General features: G+C 45.7%; 1 protein-coding gene and 1 long non-coding RNA gene across 3 annotated transcripts in view; one reads left to right on the top strand and one right to left on the bottom strand.

The window, feature by feature from the left end:
- arnt2 (aryl-hydrocarbon receptor nuclear translocator 2) overlaps positions 1-23521 on the top strand; it is a 106994-nt gene extending 83473 nt beyond the window's left edge. For both annotated transcript variants that reach the window (XM_034109052.2, XM_034109043.2), the window contains exons 16-19: positions 6164-6302; positions 13298-13448; positions 22288-22433; positions 23252-23521. In XM_034109052.2, coding sequence (XP_033964943.1) covers positions 6164-6302; positions 13298-13448; positions 22288-22433; positions 23252-23350 — 535 coding nt within the window. In that variant the 3' untranslated portion in view covers positions 23351-23521. The remainder of the gene's footprint in view (positions 1-6163; positions 6303-13297; positions 13449-22287; positions 22434-23251) is intronic.
- LOC139435393 (uncharacterized) lies at positions 1566-23600 on the bottom strand. Its single transcript, XR_011644664.1, has 3 exons — positions 23515-23600; positions 3008-3087; positions 1566-2431 (listed from the first exon to the last, which is right to left on the bottom strand). It is a non-coding gene; the product is annotated as an uncharacterized lncRNA (long non-coding RNA).
- Between the last annotated feature and the right edge of the window lie 783 nt (positions 23601-24383).

Here is a 24383-nt window from a genome sequence, read left to right as displayed (position 1 = left end):
TCTGGACAATCTGATGTAGAGTTTCAAAATAAAAGACCTTTAAAGTCTCATATATGAACTATCATCCCTCTGTTTTTAGATAAGAATAAAACAAAAACGATCCAGTATCAAAGACTTATTTCACTTCAGGGTGATAGCAGGACACCCCATCTAATCAATCAGAGAAAATCAGGACAATCTGAGGTAGAGTTTCAAAATAAAAGACCTGAAGTCTCGTGAGCTATCGTCCTTCTGTTTGTATCCAACAGTTAAAATGTTGAACATTGAACCAGAATTGTCCCCCTTTTTTCTTTAACAGTGAAGAAAATTGGATATGTTAATGATATATTGACCGCAAAACTCAAAATGTCCCCGGTTTTAATTTTGAAAATCTGGTCACCTTATCTCAGCACCCATATGAAACAGAACTGTAAACAGGTTTTCTTTTTCTTTATGTTTTTTTTTTCAAATCACTCCCCTTTCAAACTGTATTCTTGTTTTACTGCCATATAGTATTTCATACCTGTTTTTCATTTATTCTCTTATTGTTTGTATAACTATAATGATCATATGAAGGTGTGCCGCGGAAATAATCTGTTGAATAATTTTTGACAAAACCGTTCTAAAGACTCCTTTAGCTCACCTGAGCCCCTCAGTCTGACAGGGGAGGACTCTCCTCCAGCTTGTTGTGGAAACAGCTCCTTATGTCCGTTAGTGCAGCTAGCTAACCAGATGCTAACATCACGGTCCCCGCTAGCACCGGTCCCTCTCTCTCTCTCTCTCTCTCTCACACACTAAATGCGCTATTGCCACACACACACACACACACACACACACACACACACACACACACACACACACACACACACACACACACACACACAGCCGAGCTTGAATGACACAAGCACACGTGTATTTCCATGCAACTCTCTGATTGGTCTGGTGACTTGCCTCTGTTGCATTCACTGAACACGGGAAATTGCACTCCTGCCGTCCTCTCTTGTGTCATGATGAAATGGACGTAGGGTCTGTGACATCACCCATAGGATTCTGCAGAGTTGCCGAGAAGCCCTTAGTAGGCGGAGTCGGCCACTAACGGCTCGACAGTGACGTCAGAGTTCAACTCCCGCCTTCTCCAGCCAGCTCCAAATAAGGGGAAAGAGGCGGAACCGAAGCGGGACCTGCTGCCACCGAGCTGGAAGTTCCAGAGCTAGCTGAAGCTATCAAGCTAAGCTAACATGCTCCCCATCTGCACACTGCCGTCGCATTTTACGTTTCTAAGGTAAGCGGACATGAAACTATTCAGCAAAACTATAAATAATAATCTAAGTTATTGAGTTTTTAGCATAATACTTCAGAATCTTAAAACCCCTTAACGTTTGTATGCAATTGTGCTAAATTCAACACTGGAATCAAGCAAATATTAATATGTTTGCATGACATTAGTTATTTATATTTTGATATCACTTAACTATACGTTTAATACATTTAAGTCAAGCTCAGGTACATGTGATGGTAGCTAGTTAGTGCTCTTACCTGTGAGGCCTCCTCCAAACAGCATAATAACCAGACTGTATCATTAAAACTAAGTACCAGTTCTAGATCCTTGACTTTAGACAAACAATTCAAAAGACATGTATTTAAAGACCAATCTTTATTTGAATGTGCCTCTTAACCTGAGATATTAGTTATACAGTAATAGTATTGACAATCTAAAAAAACTGAGCAACTCAACAGTCAACTTTATATTTATTATTGTCTAAAGCATTTATTATTTTCATTTTCCCCCTCTCATATTCAGTGTGGACGGATTGAGACAGCGTGGTGTCCAGAGAGCTGCAGAGACTTCAGGGAGAAATCTCCATGTGATGGACGTCCTGTCTGTTGGTTTGGAGAGGACTGAGGGTCTTTCCTCAGCTAGGAGGACCAGGCCTGATGGAGGAGCCCATGCTGGGCACAGCTGATACCAACTGCACAGGCCTAGTCTGTCACGTTATTTGACTAAATGTGTTTACTTATACATTTAATAGGTTTCACTTCTGTCCATATGTGCTTTTTATTTTATTAACTTTTGGTTCACATTTCAATAAATTGTATTTGTATTTGCATTCCTTTCGTCCATTATTCTTACTGAAAATGTTAGATTACACATTCACATCCGACTGAAGATTGGCCCCATTTATTTGTGACGTTGCAAACTCTGCGGTACAAGGCACAGGTGATGTGAAGCTCATAAAGTGAGGCAAATATAAATAATCAGCTGATGGAGTGTAGATGTGGAAATAGGTGCATTCGATCAGCTGACTGTGTATTCACAATAAAAGTAGTTTCTTAGTGAATGTCCTGTACTGGTCTTAAAATCTCATAACATCAGCTTTTAATGTTCCTCTTGGATGTTCTTCTTGACCCTCAGAGAAGGAGAAAATGTCGTGTCTTCCAGGCATGTCCTTTCCTAACAAAAATGACAGGAAACATAAAACATATTATTGCAGAACAAGTGTGTTATTTATGAAAGCGGTGTGTTTGTGTGTTTAGGGGCTGTAGATATCATTATTTTGTAATTGTAATGTTTTTTTAAATTTCAACAGTGAGCTACAAAGACAATCAAATTATGAATGAACAGTATGAAGTTCATCAACATTGAAATATATGTTATTATCAAAATAATATGTAACTGTTATCAAAAACGTAGTGCAACTGTAGAAGCTTGCTCTGTTGTCTCACTGAAAGAATAACTTTTACCACGTTTTTTACAGACAATATTGAGAGATAAATAGTAGCAGTTCTCACTATGTGTTAAATATCTTTGCCTTCAATACATTAAATTAGAAAGCTGACAGTCATATTGCTAAATATCTAAATGTAACCTTTTGCATGGAAAAAACTCAACTTAACTGATGTGTAGGTGATCTAGTATTTAGTATTGTTTAATGGAATGTATATCAGTGTATTCAAGTCAATACTTCATTTATTTAAACCAATATCTTTCTTGATTCTTTGTACAGTATGAAAAAAAGAGTCTTTGTACCTGTGCTGAAGTTCACTGCTGTGAGGAGTCCAGTTCTGTCTCTCACTCTCTGGTCCAGCCTGCCTGCATCACCTGGACACCTTAAACAAACAGATATATATGTAAAGTACCATGTGTACAAACAATATAACTGATTCTCTTCTGTTGAACATGTTGGATTGTGTATTGTCCGAGTCAGGGTCCTTTTTATTTCACTGTAACTTTGGAAGTTGTGTTACCAATGCTTACTGTTTATTTGATACCCATTTGGTAATGCAATTAATAAAAACAACAAGGTTTGGGTTCGTTCTTCAGATGACTGTGACGTTAACGTGTAAGCTCAATAATGAACTCCAGCTCAACCAACCATATTGTAATATCTAAGTAATCATCTTGAAATATGACATTAATAATTGTAATATACACACATCTTATTGTGAGGTTGATTTCACATACACTACTTCGACGTTAGCTTGTCTACATACTTAAGCATAGCCAATTTAAATTAACCTTAGCGATGCATACAGTTCCTACCTACATAATAAAATATCTCTAAGTTACAAGGATGACCTTATTTTATAAACCTCAAACAGAAGCCGTTTGTTGTACAGTATTATCCCACTTAACGCTTGTCTATTTCGTTTTAACCTTTATATATATATAGTCTATGATTTTAACTTGGAGGCTACTATTAGCATCGTTAGTACCGATGTAGCTACCACTCGCTTACACACTAACCCAGCGTTTCTCAAAGTGTGGGGCGTGCCCCACTGGTGGGGCGCAGAGATATGATTGGTGGGTCGTGAAAATAAAAAAATAATTAAAAAAAATAATAATTACAATAATTTTTTTCCCACACTGGTGGAATATCAAAACAATGGCCCGCCCGGGTGCAAAACGCATCAATGAAAGTGACCCTCTACCACACAAAACAACACCTGTAGATAACCCAATTTGTGTTCTTTGAAATTGAAAAGGATATTGTGTTTGTTAATTTCGTTGCAGTTGTATGTCTTAAGTGTAATTTGGCATGCTTTTATTTTGAAGGCGAGTTTACGCTGTTGACAGTTGTTGTTGCTATGGAAACAAGAAACGTTTCACAGCGGGAGGAACTTGTCATAAAGTCTGCGATAATAAAGCCCACCCATTTAGAGGGAAGATATGAATATGATTGGTCAATTGTACTGTCATTTGACATTACTCTCTCGTTCAGTTACTATAGCTGGCCCTCTGTGAATTCATAGCTGGCCGTCCAATCAGCTCCTGTCTTCACAGACTCGCAGAGAGGAGCTTCTTTCATTTAACCCTTCATATTCAAACAGAAACTGAATAGGCAGATTCAAAGGATTTATTTCTTTGGAAATGTTATTTTAAATACAATTTAATCAAGTTATTTTTGGTAAAACTTATGACAAATATTACTAAAAACATATTTTAAAAAAATATATAAAGAAAAATATAATTTGTTTTAATGTTTTTAAATATTATTTTGTAGAATATCTTAGGCCCTCAGAGACAGGCTCGTCACTGGTAAAAATCTCTCATACACACATGTGAAAGGCTCTCACAGACACACACAACAGCGTTGCAGTCGGGAAGAAAAGCAATGTGGAGCGAGAGAGAGAGAGAGAGAGAGAGCAAGAGAGAGAGAGCACACCTTTATCTATTTAATAAAGTTGTAAAAAATAAAGTAAGAAATCATTCCAATGTGTACTATAGGACAGTAAAAAGTTTAAAAGGGGAGGGATTAGTCAAATATGCATAAATAAAAAGAAAGAATGCTAACTAGGTAACATAAGATAAGAATAAACAAGTTTAAATTATTTGTTGTGATCATATTCTAAAGATGTTTGGATTATTGAAAAGTATACAGCTCCCTTTCATCTGAGTGTTGAGAGCTGTTTCCATAAATTCATGTTGGGCTCAAAGTAGGGCTGCTCGATTATGGCAAAAATCATAATCTCGATTATTTGGGTCAATAATTGATATCACGATTATTAAAAATGATTAACCATTTACTTTGAAAAACATCAATTTATTGAAGAAAATAATTTGAAAAGTATGTTTTTAACAGTTGATTACCCTGAACTTTAAGTATAATTCAACTGAAAAACCTATTTAAAAAAAATATAAAATCGTTTTATTTCGATTATGTTGTTTTCATAATCGTTGCAAGCCAAAATCGTAATTGCGATTAAAATACGATTAATTGAGCAGCCCTAGCTCAAAGTGCACCAGATTGATGCATTTAACTTCAACATTTAAAATAAATCTTCCTGGGGGTGCATGCCCCCGGACCCCCCTAGAGGATGTGACGTCCACCACCAAATAAAGCAGGTTAAAATAATTAAATTGCATACATTTTATTTTAGTAAACACTGAAAACGGGTCCCACAGACCCAAACAGCACTCAAAGGTTAAAGGTAGCATTATAATAATGTTAAAATGTGCTAAATATATACACTGCAAAAAAACAAAAAAGAGGAGTAAAAGTAGCTCACGACTTGTTTTATTTTTGAAATAAAAAGGTTGGAGACCCCTGTTATAGAACGATACATTTGACAATTTTAAGCTTGGCCTACCATTTTATTGGAGCGATGAGGAACAGGTGGGGCTTGAAAAGGCCCACCTGTTCAAAGTGGGGAATGACAGAAAAAGTTTGAGAACCACTGCACTAACCCAAGCCTTAACATTCATTACGTAGCTGATTAAAATCATTAACACATAAATAAAGTACTCGAATTTCACTTACCGCAAAACCGCATTCATGCACCGTCTGTTTTAACCGCAGAGCCAGTCACAATAGTCCGATATATAAGCATGAAGAACAAACAACCACGGCCGGCTTCAAATTGTGTTTCCTGGATGAACTGAGTAGGCAGAGTCCCTGTAGCTTCACGGACCAGCTAGCAGAGAGACAAGAAGCTAGCAGCAGCAGTCACTTGACAGAGCCGTCACTCAATGTGACCACACCCTAATATATGCATAACTTTAAGGCTTAATATTATATATATAATAACTCTTTTTTTTTTCGAGGGAAGGGCTTGGGAGTCAGAGGGCCTATGTATAAAAGTCACGGTTCACCACTGTGATGATGTCAGGCCTCAGCTGGGGTAGCACTGGAGGAAATATCATATTTCATATTTGTCTTGTGTGGGTCTCTCTTTGTGAACACAGCTCCTCAGTGATCCATGTCCCCGGTGTCAACGACATACAGCCATCAGGCTCGTCCAATCAGAATCTAGCTCAGATCTCCAGACAGCTAAACCCAGGGCAGGTGGCATGGTCAGGCAACCGCCCCCCCTTCTCTGGACAGGTAACACACACACACACACACACACACACACACACACATGAACACACAAACACCAGTGATAATACTGCATTCATTCAGCAACTCATTTTCTCCTGAAATTCTCTCTGGTGCCTGTTAGCAGACGTCCAGATCAAACCTATTAGTTATGTTTTAGATGTTGGTCAGGTTTTCAACATTTTCAATGTCCCGACAAATATGAGAAATTCTGATCAAACATTATGCAGATGATATAAAGAATGAGGCATTTCAGACTGTACCTTTATCGACTCCAACTGTGAGCCACCTCACATTGTCTATGAAGTCAAAAAACATTTCAGGTACTTTTTAACCTGGTTCTTAACTTTCATATGAATGGGAAAAAAGTATGTAATAGATATGTGCAACCAAACATTCTTGTCCATTATTCTATTCACCAAGTGTTTCAGTATAATATATTGTGTTAAATGTTGTATTTTGTCCCGAAACAAAACACATGTCCCCCTTTTTAGTTTTGAACACAGGCATGATTACAAGGTGAACACACGCTATGGGTTCTATTTCGTCCCTACTGACCGCCAGAGGCGGTGCTTTAGCACTGGATATGTCCATCGCGCGCATGCGCAGCTCGAGTACCAATAACAACAAAGTCACCTGTGACCCACGTGACACCGGCTATATCAGCCGGTATTGTCAGAGGATCTGTTCCTTTTCATCTTCTCGCTGCGCGAGGGTACCGTGGCTACGTTTTCGTAGCCTACAGCGTTCAGGTTTGAACGTTTGATCGGAGGGATTTCTCTGCAAACAGCTGGCCGCGTGAAGATTCGCGACTGACAGTCGGGGCTACGGGTCGCTAGACGCGTCCTCCAGGAGCTGCGCCGGCTGTGCAGAGCCTCGACAGACAGGTTTGTGTCAGCTTGTTGCTGGTGATGGCTGTGTTTCCACACCCGCTCCCAGCCAAGTTGTCCTGATTACCGTCTTATTGTTTGTGGCTTAGACTTTCTGGTGACGACAGTGTTCCCGCTTCCTCTCCCATAAAGTTGCCCTTATGCTCTTTTGAAAGTTCTGCTTGTGGCGTTGTGCCCGAGCTATCATTAGCATTTGAGTCCCAGCTTTGGCTGCGTCCCTCATTCGATTTAGTATGGAAAGCCAAGAGTGTCATACTTTAAACCCGTTTTTCGTTTAGATGCAGAAAGTAAGGTAAGTACTTTCTATTTTCTAGAAGCTATTATCTGGTCTTAACATTTGTGTTCTGACTTGGTCGCTTGATTGTTAGCAGCAGCCGCTTGGCTAACACCTTGCTGTTGAGCTTAACTATTAACTCAGGGCAGTGCTCCCGCTCCCTGTAGCATAGGGTTTGATTGCAGTAGCGCTAGTTCGTTGTATTACTGCTCCTAGTACTAGACTCCTAGCACTAGGATGATATGCAGAGAACATCTTCACGGCGGGTGCTGTGTGCTCGGCATGTGCGGTTACTACTGTAACCAGACACGGTTCTATGCGGGCTGTTCTCTTTCTTAGAAGCTAATTATCTGGTCTTAACATTGTGTTCTGACTTGGTTGCTTGATTGTTAGCAGCAGCCGCTTGGCTAACACCTTGCATGTACGGTTAAGCTTCATTATTTAACTCAGCCGGTGAGGGCAGTGCTCTCGCTGCCGCTCCCGGTAAACGCATGGTATGGTTGCAGTAGCGCTATATCGTGGTATTTACTGCTCCTAGTACTAGACTCCTAGCACTAGGACGATATGCAGAGAACAATCTTCACTGTGTGTGCCGTGTGCTCTGCATGTATGGCCATTAAGGAGGATTTCATCCTCCCAATATTATATTGTCTAGTGGGCAGCCGTTGGCTGACACTTTTAGGCACCGGCCACAGTTACTATTGTAACTAAGGTTCTAAGCCGTAAGTACTGGCCATAATTACTACTGTAACTACGGTTCCAAGCTGTGTAAGTACTGGCCATAGTTAATACTGTAACTACGGGGTTAAGCCGTAAGTACTGGCCATAGTTACTACTGTAACTACGGTTCCAAGCCGTGCACGTACTGGCCATAGGCAATAATGTAACTACGGCTCTATGCCGTGTAAGTACTGGCCATAGTTACTACTGTAACTACGGTTCTAAACCATGTAAGTACTGGCCATAGTTACTACTGTAACTACGGTTCCAAGCCGTGCAAGTACTGGCCAGAGTTACTACTGTAACTACGGCTCTATGCTGTGTAAGTATCCAAGCCGTGCAAGTACTGGCCAGAGTTACGACTGTAACTACGGTTCTAAGCCGTGTAAGTACTGGCCATAGTTACTACTGTAACTACGGTTAGATGCCGTGTGAGCCCTGGCCATGGTTACTGCTGTAACTACGGCTCTGTGCTATTCTATTCTTTAGAAGCTAGTTATCTGGTCTTAAACATGTGTGTTATTTGACTTGATCTCGCTTGATCATTAGCAGCAGCCGCTCGGCTAACGTCTTGCGTATACTGTTAGCTTCTTTATTTTACCCAGCTAGGTGAAGGCAGTGCTCTCGCTCCCGCTCCCTCTACCGGTAATGCGGATGTAGCTACATCCCTTTTTCTGTTCGGCGAGTAGTAGCACCACTCTACTCTTCCCGTTCAGCAGGTAGCCGGTGAAGGCTGTGTTCCCGCACCCGCTCCCGGTTACACTGCATCTGGCGTTCGACTCTAACTTAACCAGTGAAGGCAGTTCTCGCCCCCACTCCTGGTAGACGCCAAACGGCCTCGTTTTTCCGTTAAGCAGGTAGCCGGTGAAGGCTGTGTTCCCGCACCTGCTCCCAGTTACACTGCATCTGGCATTCGTCTCTAACTCAACCAGTGAAGGCAGTTCTCGCCCCCGCTCCTGGTAAACGCCGAACGGCCTCGTTTTTCCGTTAAGCAGGTAGCCGGTGAAGGCTGTGTTCCCGCACCCGCTCCCGGTTACACTGCATCTGGCATTCGTCTCTAACTCAACCAGTGAAGGCAGTTCTCGCCCCCGCTCCTGGTAGACGCGGAACTGCCTTGTTTCTCCGTTAAGCAGGTAGCCGGTGAAGACTGTGTTCCCGCACCCGCTCCCAGTTACACTGCATCTGGCATTCGTCTCTAACTCAACCAGTGAAGGCAGTTCTCGCCCCCGCTCCTGGTAGACGCCAAACTGCCTTGTTTTTCTGTTAAGCAGGTAGCTGGTGAAGGCTGTGTTCCCGCACCCGCTCCCGGTTACACTGCATCTGGCATTCGTCTCTAACTCAACCAGTGAAGGCAGTTCTCGCCCCCGCTCCTGGTAGACGCCAAACTGCCTTGTTTTTCTGTTAAGCAGGTAGCTGGTGAAGGCTGTGTTCCCGCACCCGCTCCCGGTTACGCTGCATCTGGCATTCGTCTCTAACTCAACCAGTGAAGGCAGTGTTCTCGCCCCCGCTCCTGGTAGACGCTCAACTGCCTTGTTTATTCTGTTAAGCAGGTAGCTGGTGAAGGCTGTGTTCCCGCACCCGCTCCCGGTTACGCTGCATCTGGCATTCGTCTTAATTTAACCAGTGAAGGCAGTGTTCTCGCCCCCGCTCCTGGTAGACGCTAAACTGCCTGGTTCCGTTAAGCAGGTAGCTGGTGAAGGCTGTGTTCCCGCACCCGCTCCCGGTTACGCTGCATCTGGCACTCGCCTCTAGCTCAGCCAGTGAAGGCAGTGTTTTCGCCCCCGCTCTTGGTAAACTGCCTTACTTACTAATCCAGCTAGGTGAAGGCAGTGATCTCGCTCCCGCTCCCTCTGCCGTAACGTGGGTGTAATTACATCCCTCTTTCTGTTCGGCGAGTAGCAGCAACGCTCTACTCTTTCCATTAAGCAGGTAGCTGGTGAAGGCTGTGTTCCCGCACCCGCTCCCGGCTACGCTGCATCTGGCTACCTACAGAATGGTTCATTCATGTAGCGCCTGTAGGGTTTCTCTTGAGCCCGAGGACGGCCACGACCTCTGCCCCTCCTGCCTCGGCCGCTTCTGGCGGTCAGTGGGGACGAAATTCGAGCATCTGAGGGAGGTTCTCACGGTAAACGCCTGCAGGAGCTGTAGCTGCATGCCTCGGGTGCTCAGAGTGGCTCGAATCACTGAGGTGGAACGTCTGGCAGCAGCCAACAGACACCTCTCCTTGTCACGTACTCCTCCAGATCAATTCGGCCGTTCCCGGCGACTTGAGGGAGCGATGGCTTTGTGTGCTCCCCCCAATAGAAGGACTAGAAATAGGCTGTCCTCTAAAGTGGATCGGCTAGCTGCCGATAGGGGCATGATGAAGTCGCCTCTTGGCCCTTCAGCCTGGGCCCGGTGTAGGGGCTGCTAGCGGGCCCCCAGTCGAGCCAGGGGAGCTGTTTAGATCAGCTGCCCTGGAGGCACGGGAGTGTGCCGCCCAAGCTAGGCAGACCAGGCAGCAGCACTCGGGTCCTCGCAGACCTGTGCCCACTCCCAGCAGGCCCAGGGGCCGCTCTAGCAGCCGCACTCAGCCGCTGGATTACAGGGGTGGTCTGCAGAGGTCTTAGCGGCCCACTCAACCGCCTCCCAATGATTTTCGTGCCCCATGTCGCCCGCCTTCCAGGCGGCCTCGTGCCCCAGAGCCTTACCGGAACCCCCCAAGAGGCTCCAGGGTCCGGGGGGCTGGGCTCTGGAATCCCGGGGGTGGTCGGCGGCTGCTTTCCCAGCAGCAGCTCAGTTTCTGGGCAGTCTGTACTTCCGTCCCTTGGGTGGTTTTCACCTTAACCCAGGGATACGGACCGCAGCTCCGGCCCCTAGCCTTCGGCTGGGTCTAATTGACAGTCGTCAGCGATCCGGCAGGGGCCCTACCTCTGGGCCAAGAGTTGTCCGTCCTTTTGTCCAAGGACGCAATCAACCCAGTAAGACCCTCTGCTTAGCCAGGGGGTTCTACTCGGCATACTTTCTCGTGAGCAAGAAAGTCGGCGGATTTCGCCCGATCTTGGACCTCAGAGGAATCAACAGATTCCTGAAGGTGCTGCCATTCTATATGCTGACTACTGCATACGCACAGGTGGAGTGGTTCCCAACCGAGGGATGCCTACTTCCACGTGGGCCGGACAAGAGGGTGCCTTATATTCAGTTCCTCCGGCCCTTGGGCAGACTGGCAGCTGCCTCGGCCGCTGGGCCCTTAGGCCCGCTGTCGTTGTGCCCCATGCAGATGTGGCTGAACAGCCTTCACTTGGACGCCAAGTGGCACAGGCACAGTGAAGTCAGGGTGTCGCAGCATTGCTCCACTCTCCGTCACGCTGGAGGGGCAGGGCCTATCTCTGGTAGGCGTGCCCATGGGCGCCATCCCATCCCGCCAGGAGACCATCACCATAGGTGCATGTCTCTCAGGGTGGGGTGCAGTGCGGCAGGGCAGGACCGTTCAGGGTCAGTGGTCTGCCCAGCAGAGTGCGCGCCGGGTCAACGTGCTAGAGCTTCGGGCCGTGCAGCTTGCACTCACGCACTTTCTACCCCAACTCGGGGGCAAGAATGTGCGTGTTCCTTGGGGACAGCATGTACATTGTTGCTTAGACAACAGTCCCTTCTAGATAGTGGACTTTCTCACTCCACTCTGAATTTATGTGGCTGCGATTCTGCCCAACATGTTCGGGTCGACGGCGCCACGGCGGGGTGCCACAGGTCGGTGTCCCTCTTTATGAGAGGGGCTTTACGGCAGCGTCCCCCTTGCACCCCGAGGGCTCCGGCTTGGGACCTGCCCTTGCTGCCGGATGCCCTATCACCTCCTCCCTTCGAGCCCCTGGCCCAGGTGGGGCTTAGGTGGCTGCCCACAAAGGCAGCATTTCTGCTTGCCATAGCCTCAGGGAAGTGAGTCGGGGAGTTGCATGTCCTCTCCATAAACAATACATGCCCGAGGTGGGACTCTCATGCGTTGCCCTTTGGGCAAATGTGGCATTCCCGCCCGGGGTCCTTCCACAAACTCACTTCAATCAGCCTGCCCAGCTGGCACGCTTTGACATTCAGGAGTACAGCACATCGAAGTTGCTGTGCCCGGGGGGTGCCCAAAGGGCGTATATCAAGGCTACTGCCTGTATACGGCAGGAGGAGCAACTCTTGATTTTGCCCTGGTGGCACTAAAGGAGGTTAGGCCCTCTAACCAGTGGCTTCCCCACTGGGTTGTCGATACCATCTCACAGGCTTACGGGGCCAGTGGCCGCCCCCTGCCACCAGGCTGAGATGCCACTCTACAAAGAGCATCTCAACATATTGGGCTGCCCTGAGAGGGGTGCCCCTGGAGACCATCTGCGCCGCGGCGTCGTGGGCGTCTTCTGGCACATTCTCCAGTTGTCATCAGGTCAATGTCGCCACTCCCCATTCTTTGGGCGTGGTCCTTTTGCCGAGCTCCGCTGCTTCCAGTGGTGAGCAAGGGGCTTGGATTCTTCATGACATTGTTGGTATAGGTCATCCAGTGCTAAAGCACCGCCTCTGGCGGTCAGTAGGGACGAAATAGAACGATAGTTACGGCTGTAACTACGGTTCTATGAGTCCCGGATGACCGCCAGAGTTCCCTGTCACTCAGAATTCTTGTGTGCTCGCGAGAAGATTCGGGGAACAGATCCTCTGACAATACCGGCTGATATAGCCGGTGTCACGTGGGTCACAGGTGACTGTTGTTATTGGTACTCGAGCTGCGCATGCGCGCGATGGACATATCCAGTGCTAAAGCACCGCCTCTGGCGGTCATCCGGGACTCATAGAACCGTAGTTACAGCCGTAACTATCGTTATCTTACTCTGGTTTTGCCACCTTCATTATAGAGAGTCAGGGAACGACCCCCCCCCCCCCTGGATTAGATTTTAGATGTTTTGAGTTTACTGCTTCTGGGTTGAGCAGATGGACCAAGATAATTTATTATAATTATTTTCATGTGAATAAAAAAATGAATTTTAACATCACTAACATTTTTGCCTTTTTTGTCAGGTACCCCAATAAAGACTAATGAGAGTGCACTGAGTGGTGAACCCTGTATCTTGTGTGATGCTAACCTCTGTGTATCCACCCTGTGTATGCAGTCCAGTAAAGCCCAGTCCAGCCCCTTTGGGATTGGTTCTGGCCACAGCTACCAGACGGACCCCGCCTCCTACAGCCCGCTGTCGTCTCCGGCCACTTCCTCCCCGAGCGGCAACGCCTACTCAGGACTGACCAACCGCAGCACAGCTTTTGGTGAGCCTCTCTCTCTTCGTTCTTATAAGCAGGGGTGCACATAACTTTCTTAGTGAGTTACTCAAATGAGTACCAGGAGACAATGTTTGGTACTCAGGGCTGCCCACGCAAGGTTATGTGTTCAGCCCATCTGTTTCGCGAACGTCGACGGGGGGGTTTGGCTGGGGGTGTGGTATTGAACGTTGATGGGAGGGGTGGGCGCTAGTGGAACATTCGCGTGGAACTCGCGCCAGAAGTTGTGGCACAATTCCGTTGTACACACCGACGTTAACAGCAGCCCCGTCTGTGTGCACGGCAACCGGCTCTGTCGTCCAGTGATCGAAGCGCCTTCTGGAAATGCTTCACAAGTCCGCCGGTACGCAAATGCACTTGGTGAGACAAGTGACGGTACGCATTTCAGATGTTTGCCGCACATGCGTACCTGCGTACCAGTTATGTGCACCCCTGATAATAAGACAGATACAAAATAAAGAAAAAAATCATTACAAACAACTAATAAACAAACAGAAAGAGTTATATCAATAATATCAACCATAAAACAATGAAACATGAACAGTGGTACCACTAAAATTACCTCAAATTAAAAGCCAAATTAAAAGATAGGTCTTTCTTTTACTTTTGCAAACTCCAATGGAGTTTGCTGTTCAAAGATCCAAGATTGTGAAATACTTTAGGCATTGGAGTTGTAGGTGTGCAAAATGAAAGGCGGTCCCTGATGTATGGAGGGTCCAGGTTCTGTAAAGCCTTGTAAATCATTAAAGCACTTTAAAATCAGTTCTGAAAGACAACGGTAACCAGCACAGGGGGAAAATGTGATACCTTTTTTTTGTGTTTGTTAAAATCCTGGCCGCAGCGTTCTGAATTAATTGCAATTTCTATAAATATTTTTTGGGGGGACAATAGTAATTAATTTATTTATATAATTTATTATTTTATTTATTTTGTTCTCTCCGTTTGGAAGTTTAACACTAAAATGTCCCAAACAAAGACTTTAAATGTTAAAATGTAAATCATTATTAAGTTTATTTACTAAGTCCACCTGATTACTAAACATGTACAGATCTGTTGTGGCAGGCAGTTATTTCTTAGTGAATGTTGTGTATCATAAACATAGTGTCCAGCATTTACTGTTGCAGGTCTACTTTAGACACAAAACAGCTGACTCACGAACCCCCTTACTCACATAAACGCTTCATCTCACACATTCCTTTTTAATCCCAACATTGAATTAAAGTTCTGCCATGAAGTTGACCTAAAAAAAGTCTGACTCTTTCTTGAATTATTATTTCTTGACAGTTTTTCCTTTTCTTAATCTATGCAAGTCATCGGACAGTTTTAGACAACCATTAGCAAACAAATAGCATAGATCTATCTTGTACATGGGTTAGGGTTTGAATGATGTTTGAAAGATAAAGCAGGTTTGTATATTTATTTCCCTTCTTACAAAGTAGACACAGTACTCATCGTTCAGTTAACAAATTGTGTTTACCACCCCAGCCCTACTCGTCCTGTGGGCACTGCTCATGTCTGTCCCAGTGTCCACACACCTGTGGAGCAGAAACACTTGGTCAAAACATGTATAGGTCAATATTTGATGACAGATTAAACAACATCACGAGTAGGGATGGGTATCGTTAAGGTTTTAACGGTACTACTACATGTATCGATATCGCTTATCGGTCCGGTCCTTTTAACAGTACTTTTATCGGTTCTTTCGGAGAACAAAATAATATAAACTAACTAAACAATTGTGAACAAAACTAACATTGCTTTTTATTAAATTAAATACATAATATTTCACATCAAAAGGAACAACAACGTTTTAACAAATGGTATTAAATAATCTGATGACAGAATTGTAAACAGAATAGCTGAAAACTTTAACAAAAATAAAGAATAACTCAGTTTCCTCTAATCATTAACCCATGTTGTATAATGTAGTTAACTCCGTGTGTTTGCTGCTAGCATACAGAACACCTGACCTTGGAAACCTTACTCGTGGACGGGGCTACAGAGCTGCCTAGACAAGACAGTGAAACCCGGTAGCATTCCTTCTCCGTCTGAATGTGGTGCACTTTTGATAAATGTTTAGACAAATTGCTCGTGTTACTGCCAATTGCTTCAGTGTTTGTAAAAGCAAAATAAATCATCATTTATTCCAAAAAGTACGTTCTATACCCTGCTTCACGTCGACATAAGGAACCTGTTTTCATTACCAACCCTACACCCGGTGATTCAATCGCTCTGTGGTTCCATGTGTTCTTCACTTATGAACAGTTGTGTTTTCTGCCTTATCTTGTAAGCTTTCCACTCGATGTGTTCAGCCTCCTTGTAAATGACATTCCTCCTCTGTGTCGTATCCTTCTGCTTCAGCGCCTCTGCCTCTCTGAGTGCGTGCTGATGAGATGAGCTTTATTATTGTGAAACGGCAGAATTGTTCCTCTGCAGGGGGGGGGGGGGGCAGACAGCTTATCAATCTGCTTCCAGATCCGAATACATTCCTGTTTTCTCTTTGAGAGTTTTCTTTGAGAGCTCTATTTCTGTTCACAAAAATGTTCAAAAAGAGTTAACCACAAAGCGATATATTAACTGAAAATACTAGGGAAATGTTTACAAAGAATGTTTTCTTCCACACTTTGCCCTGCTAACATCTCAGTAAATGAGCTAGGAGATCATATTTCATTCAAAATAAAAAAATGTATAGATGCCATTGCTCCAACTAGGGTAAAGAAGTGACTGGCAAGAAAATATCTCCATGGAGAAAGGCCATGACCGAGAGAACAGAGAACAGAGAACAGAGAATATAGAAAAGCTGAACGTAGGTGGCGAAAAACAAATCTCCAGCTTCACTTTGAAATCTATAAAGAGAGACTTGGCCTTTATAATTTGGAATTGAAAAACGCACGACAGTCTTTCTTCTCTGATATCATTGCCAAAAACAAAAACAACGCACGTGCCTTGTTTGCTACCGTCGACAGACTAACTAACCCCCCAGTGTCAGTAGTCTCTGAATTTCTATCCACAGGGCGTGCAATGATTTGCCTTCTTCACTGACAAAATTCAGAAAATCAGACAGCAGTCAGTGCCTCTGCATCAGGAACAGCAAATGTGTTGTCCCTATGTCCACCTAATATCAATTCAGACATCATGCCACAATTCCATCAGATTAATGATAAAAACCTAGAGGACATTATACAACTTCTGAAATCCTCCTCCTGCTGCCTTGATATTATTCCAACAGGGTTTTTCAAAAATGTTTTTCCTTGCATGGCCTCAGAACTACTTCATATAGTAAACAAATCTCTTCACTCTGGTATTTTTCTACAGGCCCTGAAAACTGCAATCATTAAACCGCTCTTAAAAAATAACAATCTAGATGCTTCAGTAATGAACAATTACAGGCCCATATCAAACCTCCCATTTCTAGGTAAAATCATTGAAAAAGTTGTTTTTCAACAATTTCTTGCATTTAAATAACTGTTTCGATGTGTTCCAGTCAGGCTTTCGTCCAAACCACAGCACTGAGACTGCTCTTGTAAAGGTCTTTAACGACATCCACTTAAACACAGACAGTGGCAGAACTTCAGTGTTAGTATTATTAGATCTCAGTGCTGCGTTTGACACTGTTGACCACAGCATATTACTAGACCGACTGGAAAACTGGGTGGGACTTTCGGAAACAGTTCTAAATTGGTTTGAAATCCTACTTAAAGGACAGAAACAACTTTGTTTCTATAGGTAAATACACATCTGAGTTGACAAATATGACAATGTGGGGTACCTCAAGGCCTCCATCTTGGGGCCTCTTCTCTTTAACATCTACATGCTACCACTGGCTCAGATAATGAAGAACAACAAAATAAGTTACCATAGCTATGCAGATGACACACAAATCTACGTAACAATTTCACCAGAAGACTATGCTCCAATTCAAACACTGAGTAAGTGCATTGAACAAATCAATGACTAGATGTGTCAGAACCGAAAAAAAAACACTGGTTCTTTCTTCTTTTTTTTGTAAACGTTGTTAATATGTTTTGGATGCATAGTGTTCTAGTATTTGTTCAGGCTGTTACATACAATTAGTCTCTGTTGCTACCTGCTGGTGAGTAAATATTAAAATCAGTTAAAATTGACAACCAGGATTTCTTTTTTAATGTGTCTGCCGGTCCTTGGCACAATAAAGGTTGGGAACCCCTGCTTCAGATGACACATGCTTTTAGTGGACAGGACTTTCCTCACATTCCCAGTGTTTTTTTTAATAATAACTCATTACCTTTTAGTAATAAGCCTCACTTTTTCTGATCCGGAGGTGTGAAGCATGGGCCGTAAAAAACATTTTGGAGCGGATCCAAATCTCAGTCAGTCAATCAATAAATTGTATATATTAGTGCTGTCAAAATTATCGCGTTAACGGCGGTAATTTTTTTTATTAATTGCGTTAAAATATTTAACGCATGTGCAGAATGGCCCGCCCCATACGTGCCACCAGTGGCAGCGCCAGGGTATGGCTGGGGTAGGCTACACCCATACCAAGAAATGGCTTAGCCCCACCATGAAAAATGATGTTAAAGTAAGCAAAATAAAGTCTGCCAACTCGCGCGGAGTAAATTGCACAGACAGCAGTTAGTAAGATTGATTTCAGTAGCCACGGTTTTGAAAACTTTTGTCACGTAGTGATCGTCTTCTCAATAGAACATCTTTGATAATGTCTTCTGGCCAATCAGAATCAAGATAACGGCGTGGTGTTGTTGCAGGAAGTCCCGACGGAGAATACTCTTGCTGTAGTACAGGGCAGAGCCATATAATAGTAATAATATGGCTCTGGTACAGGGGTGCACATAACTGGTACGCAGGTTATGGCGTAATCTGAAATGCGTACCGTCACTTGTGTCACAAAGCGCATTTGCGTACCGACGTACTTGTGAAGCTTTTCCAGAAGGCGGTTAGATCACCGGACGACAGAGTCGGTCTCCGTGTGCACATACAGGGCTGCTGTTAACGTCAGTCTGTACAACAGAATTGTGCCAAAACTACGCCAACCGGCTGCGGAGGGAGACTCCCCCCCTCTCTGGAGAACTGCGCTAAAACAGCTGATCACAACGTTCACACTCTGTGGTCACGAAGTACTCCACTAGCCGCCGCCGCCCCCCCCCTGTCGACTTTCCTGAAGTACTCCCCCGTTGATAGAACTCAACACGTAATGAATTAAGACCCCACGGTTTGATGATTGATAGGTGTGTGGGTTGTCTTTCATTTTGACATGCAGAAAAATGTTATAATAAACATAGATACTGTAGCGCCAGGAAAAGGGAGTCGGAGGCGGTGTATTCAGAACGGAGTTCCAATCTTTATTATCCATTTAGTTATAGAGAGGTCAACACAACGTCTGCTCTGCTTAACGAGCTAGCAGGAATTAGGGCTAACTCTACAGGTGTTCCCACTAAAAGGTCCGTGTGGCAACACAATAAGAGAGGTGAATTATGTCCAATGACGTGTCACCACACAAGCCCCCCCAGAATTCACGTATAAACAAAATCCGTATGGCGGGGAGGAACAATCCGCCTGCCCCCACGAGACCTGCGCACCGGAGTCGGTACAGCGACCTCCGCCCGTGCGGCCCCTGACAGAGGAGGGACCGGAACAAAAGGTCCACACTCCCTGACAGGAATCAAAGCCGGGGGTCGGCCCCGTCTCGGCGGCCGAGCCAGCACCACCGGCCGGTCCACGTCCAAGTGAGCAGCCTTCACCCGGTCAACCGAGACGTGCTCAGCCTTACCGCCCATGTCGACCACCCGGTGTTTTTCACCGTGTTCCAAAACCCGGAAAGGTCCGTCGTAAGGGGGCTGCAGGGGGCCTCTGTGTGCGTCGTGACGGATGAAGACGTGCCCAGCTGAGCGTAGCTCCGCGGGAACTTGAGACCCCGACGCACCGTGCTGAGTAGTCGGGACTGGAGCGAAAGCCTCCGCCGCGTCACGCAGAAAAACTCGCTGGGCCGTGGCAGACCAGGGAGCTGACGCATTTGGGAGGAAATCCCCCGGAACTCTCAGTGGCTGACCGTAGACCATCTCCGCTGTAGAACACTGCAGATCTTCCTTAGGTGCGGTCCTCAGGCCCAGCATCACCCAGGGCAGCTTGTCGACCCAGTTACCGTCCGTAAGGCCGGCCTTGAGGGACGCCTTCATGGAGCGATGAAAGCGCTCGCAGAGGCCGTTAGCCTGAGGGTGGTAAGCGGTAGTCCTGTGCAGCTTGACCCCCAAACCGCTTGCCACAGCGTTCCAGAGCTCGGACGTGAACTGAGAGCCCCTGTCTGAGGAAATGTCTGATGGGGTGCCAAAACGACAAACCCACGTTGCAATGAAGGCCCGGGCAACGTCTGCGGCTGATGTCGAAACGAGCGGAACTGCCTCCGGCCAACGGGTCGTTCTGTCCACCATGGTGAGGAGGTAGGAAAACCCCTGAGAGGAAGGCAACGGACCCACCAGGTCAATGTTGACATGATCAAACCTCCTCTCAGGCACCAGGAAACGCTCCAACGGGGCCTTCGTGTGGCGGTGCACCTTAGTGCGTTGACAAGCCACGCACTCCCTGGCCCAAGTCCTCACATCCTTTTTCAGCCCATGCCAGACGAACTTCGCGGCCACCAAGCGCACCGAAGGTTTAACGCCGGGGTGTGATAGGCCGTGCACCGCCTCGAACACAGAGCGCCTCCAGCTGGCAGGGACGACAGGCCGCGCCAGGCCCGTGGAAACATCACACAGGAGGGTAATGCCCGCGTCGCCGAACACTACGTCCTCCAAGCGCAGCCCCGCGCCCTCCACCTTCAGAGCCTGGACGCCGGGATCTGTGACCTGGTCCGCCGCCATGCGAGTATAGTCCAGGCCCAACTGGACGGCACCGATGACGACTCTGGAGAGGCAATCAGTGACCAGGTTCGACTTGCCAGCCACGTGCTTAATGTCCGTAGTGAACTCTGATATGTAGGAAAGCTGCCGCTGCTGACGTGCCGACCAAGGCTCCGCCACTTTTGACATGGCGAAGGTGAGCGGCTTGTGGTCGACAAACGCCGTAAATTCATGGCCTTCCAGCATGAAACGGAAGTGCCGCACGGCCAAATAAAGTCCAAGGAGCTCTCGGTCAAAGGCGCTGTACCTGCGTTCCCTGGGCGTCAGCTGGCGGCTGAAAAAGGCGAGCGGCTGCCAAGCGCCCTCCACCCACTGCTCGTGCACTGCGCCGACCGCGTAGTCCAACGCGTCCGTGGTGATGGAGATGGGAGCCGTAGATGATGGGTGTGCCAGCAAAGCCGCCTGAGCCAACGCGGTCTTGACCTCAGCAAAAGCGACGTCCGCCTCTGCTGTCCAGTCGATCGCCTGGACGGGGGTCTTGCCTTTCAAAGCTTCATACAGCGGCCGCATGATGTGTGCGGCCCGGGCGATGAAACGGTGGTAGAAGGTCACCATCCCCAGAAACTCACGGAGCGACCGGGCTGTGAGCGGGCGAGGAAAAGCCGCAACAGCCTCCACCTTCGCTGGCAGAGGTGTCGCACCGCCCTTGTTGACGCGGTGCCCCAGGAAATCAATGTCAGACACCCCGAACTGGCACTTTGCCGGATTGATGATTAATCCGTGTTCGTTAATTTTCCGGAAACTTTCTCGGAAACGTCGGGGTCACCAGTGTAGCGCCAGGAAAAGGGAGTCGGAGGCGGTGTATTCAGAACGGAGTTCCAATCTTTATTATCCATTTAGTTATAGAGAGGTCAACACAACGTCTGCTCTGCTTAACGAGCTAGCAGGAATTAGGGCTAACTCTACAGGTGTTCCCACTAAAAGGTCCGTGTGGCAACACAATAAGAGAGGTGAATTATGTCCAATGACGTGTCACCACAATACTGTGTTAAATGGATATATCCACCTTCTTTCATTTATCTTTCCATTCCCACAACAATATACATAAAGAAATGGCATATTTTGGACATAGTTCGAATGGTGATTAATCTGATTAATTAATTTTAATCGTTTGACAGCCCTAGTATTTATACATCCTAATGTCACAAACTACTCCTGTGTCTCAGGGGGGCCAACAGTGTGAACAGCCTCTGACCCCCTCTGTGCTGAGACCCTCGCAGCATACCAAGCAGCCCCAGACTGAACATCAACACATGTTAGAAACCTCTGGGAGTGAACAGGACACACAGACGGGCATTAGGTGTGTACAGTAGATAGATAGATTAAAAAGATAATTGTCAACATAGTCACCGAAAATAATCCTTTGCTGTGAAGCCCATACAATGACCTCCTGAGACAAAGTTAGTTGTATAAAGTCCCCTGTGTGCACGCGTCACATTATCTCATATAAGCCCCAATCAGGAGTGTGTTGTTCCACAAAAGAAAAAAAAGGTTGCATCTACAAAGTGTTGTTGTGACATGTTGTGAACTTCAACAAATATTACAAATCCATTTAAATGACAGGTTATTATGCAATAAACCAGGGGGGTGAATCGTTTTGCAAGGCACTGTATAATGGAGATTGAGGAATGACTTCCGGGACATGGAAGAATCTGAGGGGCAGTGAATGCACCATGAGCCTTGGCAGAGGTCTATGCTCTCATTCTTCAGATGATGTGGATACATTTCTAACTGGGGGAATACAATCTTTGAAAATGACATGACACAATCAGCTTAAAGTCAGATCTCCCTGCTGCTCTGATTCTCCTGGTGTGACAGTTTCCTGTCTAACAAATGATCTGTAGCCGAGCGCAGAGTGCACACAGCAGGGTGAGATCGGACCTCCGCCTGCTGTGGTTCCTCTGGATGTGTAACAGTCCCTCTGGTGTGTGCAGATGTGTCGGGGGAGGGCAGTCAGAGTGGAGCTCAGTTCCAGGGCCGTCCCAGCGAGGTGTGGTCCCAGTGGCAGAACCAGCACCACAGCCAGCAGGCGGGGGAGCAGCACACACACCCCAACCCCAGCCAGACAGAGGTGTTCCAGGTAAGACACACACGCACACATACACACACACGCGCACACACACACACACACACACTCGGTCACTCACTCACACTGCTGCAGGCTGCAGTTGAAATGCCCTCTGGTACCAATATTTATGTCCCTGATATCAGTGTTGGAAGAAGTACTCAGATCCTTTACTTAAGTACAAGTAATATGGTCTTAATATATTCCACTACAAGTCCTTATTTCAAAATTCTACTCAAGTAAAAGTACAGAAGTAATAGCATCAAAATATACTTAAAGTACAAAAAGTACTCATTCTGCGACCCGTTTCAGAATAATATAAAGTAGTAGTATAATGTCAAGTGTTTTCAGCTAAATATACTTCAGTTTCAACAGTGAAAGTACTTGGCATGCAGAATGGATCTTTTCACAGTCTTTTGTTATTATGGTTCTAATATTATCCTGTTTTTCTACATAGCATTAAAGTTGTACACAACTGCATTAAACCATCAGCAGATATGTGTTATTATGGGACAAAGTAACTGAGTGTTTAAATAAGTGCAGTGGCGTAAAAAGAACTATATTCGCCTCTGAAACGTAGAGAGTCGTTGCATGAAGTACGAATGTGTGGAAAAAGAAAACATTTGATCACCAAAATAAATATTTGATCACCAAAAATGTGTCAACAAAGTACAACACTTATGTAAATGTACTTGGTTACTGTCCACCACTGCCTGATATTACTTGAGTTATTTGCTTTTTTATATATTTCATTTGCATAAATAAGTTATAAAAGCACAGCATGTTGTGAAAGTGAACCTGACCATGTCCCTTTAATGTCTCTGTCTCTGCAGGACATGTTACCCATGGCTGGAGACCCCACCCAGGGAACAGCCAACTACAACATAGAGGATTTTGCTGACCTCGGCATGTTCCCCCCCTTCTCTGAGTAACACCCCCTTCCCACCCCACCCTCAGAACTGGACTGATGTCTCGTCGCTGTCTCATGTTTCTTTATTGCTGCATCCTGATGTGCAGCACAGTGAATGTCTGCGTCTCTTTTCATACACACTTCACTTATCAAGCCTGCAGTCTGTGTCTATGACCATACACATACCTCATCTCTGCAGGCAGGTGGCTTGCACATGCGTTCCTGCATCACTCCCTGTGTGCTGAGGAGCTCCTGCGGTCCAGAGGTCGGAACATTACATATAGCTGTACTCGTCAGACTAGTTTATTACTATTTTACTTCCTAGTTTTCAGATTTGACGAAGCAGAAATTCCAAAAAGATGATGATGAAATCCTTTCAGTCAGCGGTTCATGTCTGCAAGCATCTGCACCGAGAACCAAAATGTACGAGTGTTCCAACAAATAGCCTGCACCCACTGACGTAGACGAGCTCCCCCTGCGGTGCACGTCTGTTCGGAGTACATCATGTTTTCAGGTTTCAATGATAACTCAAACATTTGAAAGAACTCATGTATAAGTCCCTCACGCTGCGTGCTGTGCTGTCACTGACAGAGTGGTGCCGAGCGTTACCATGACACCCAGTCCCTCAGCATGTCCCTACTGACGAACTGATGGTGTTCACGTAGAGCTGGCACTTGCACTGCAACTTTACATTCCATTTCAAAAGGCTGAAGAAAAGAATTTAGAACTCAAGAGAAGTTGCACAAATCTTGCTCAACTGTGTGTGAGGAAACAACATTGGCGTACTCTGCAAATTGAGAAGTGTTCTTAAAGAGGCTCATTCTGCTTCCCTTCCTGCAGTGTGTTCAAAGGTTTGTGTGCATGTTAACGGTCTGCAGAGGATCAAGTCCCTCAGACAGAGGGTGGAAAGAGCAGCTGCAGCACAGGCAGTATGAGACCAATAAAGAGCTTCAGAACATTAAGCATGGAGACATGTAGAGACTACCTGCTGATATGCACCTGAACATCAGCAGGAGAGGACTCTTTAAAGTAGAGACACTACTACATACTGATAT

This window comes from Pseudochaenichthys georgianus, chromosome 3 (assembly GCF_902827115.2).
Source record: "Pseudochaenichthys georgianus chromosome 3, fPseGeo1.2, whole genome shotgun sequence".
Taxonomy (NCBI): Eukaryota; Metazoa; Chordata; class Actinopteri; order Perciformes; family Channichthyidae; genus Pseudochaenichthys; species Pseudochaenichthys georgianus.
This window is presented reverse-complemented; position numbering and strand designations above follow the sequence as displayed.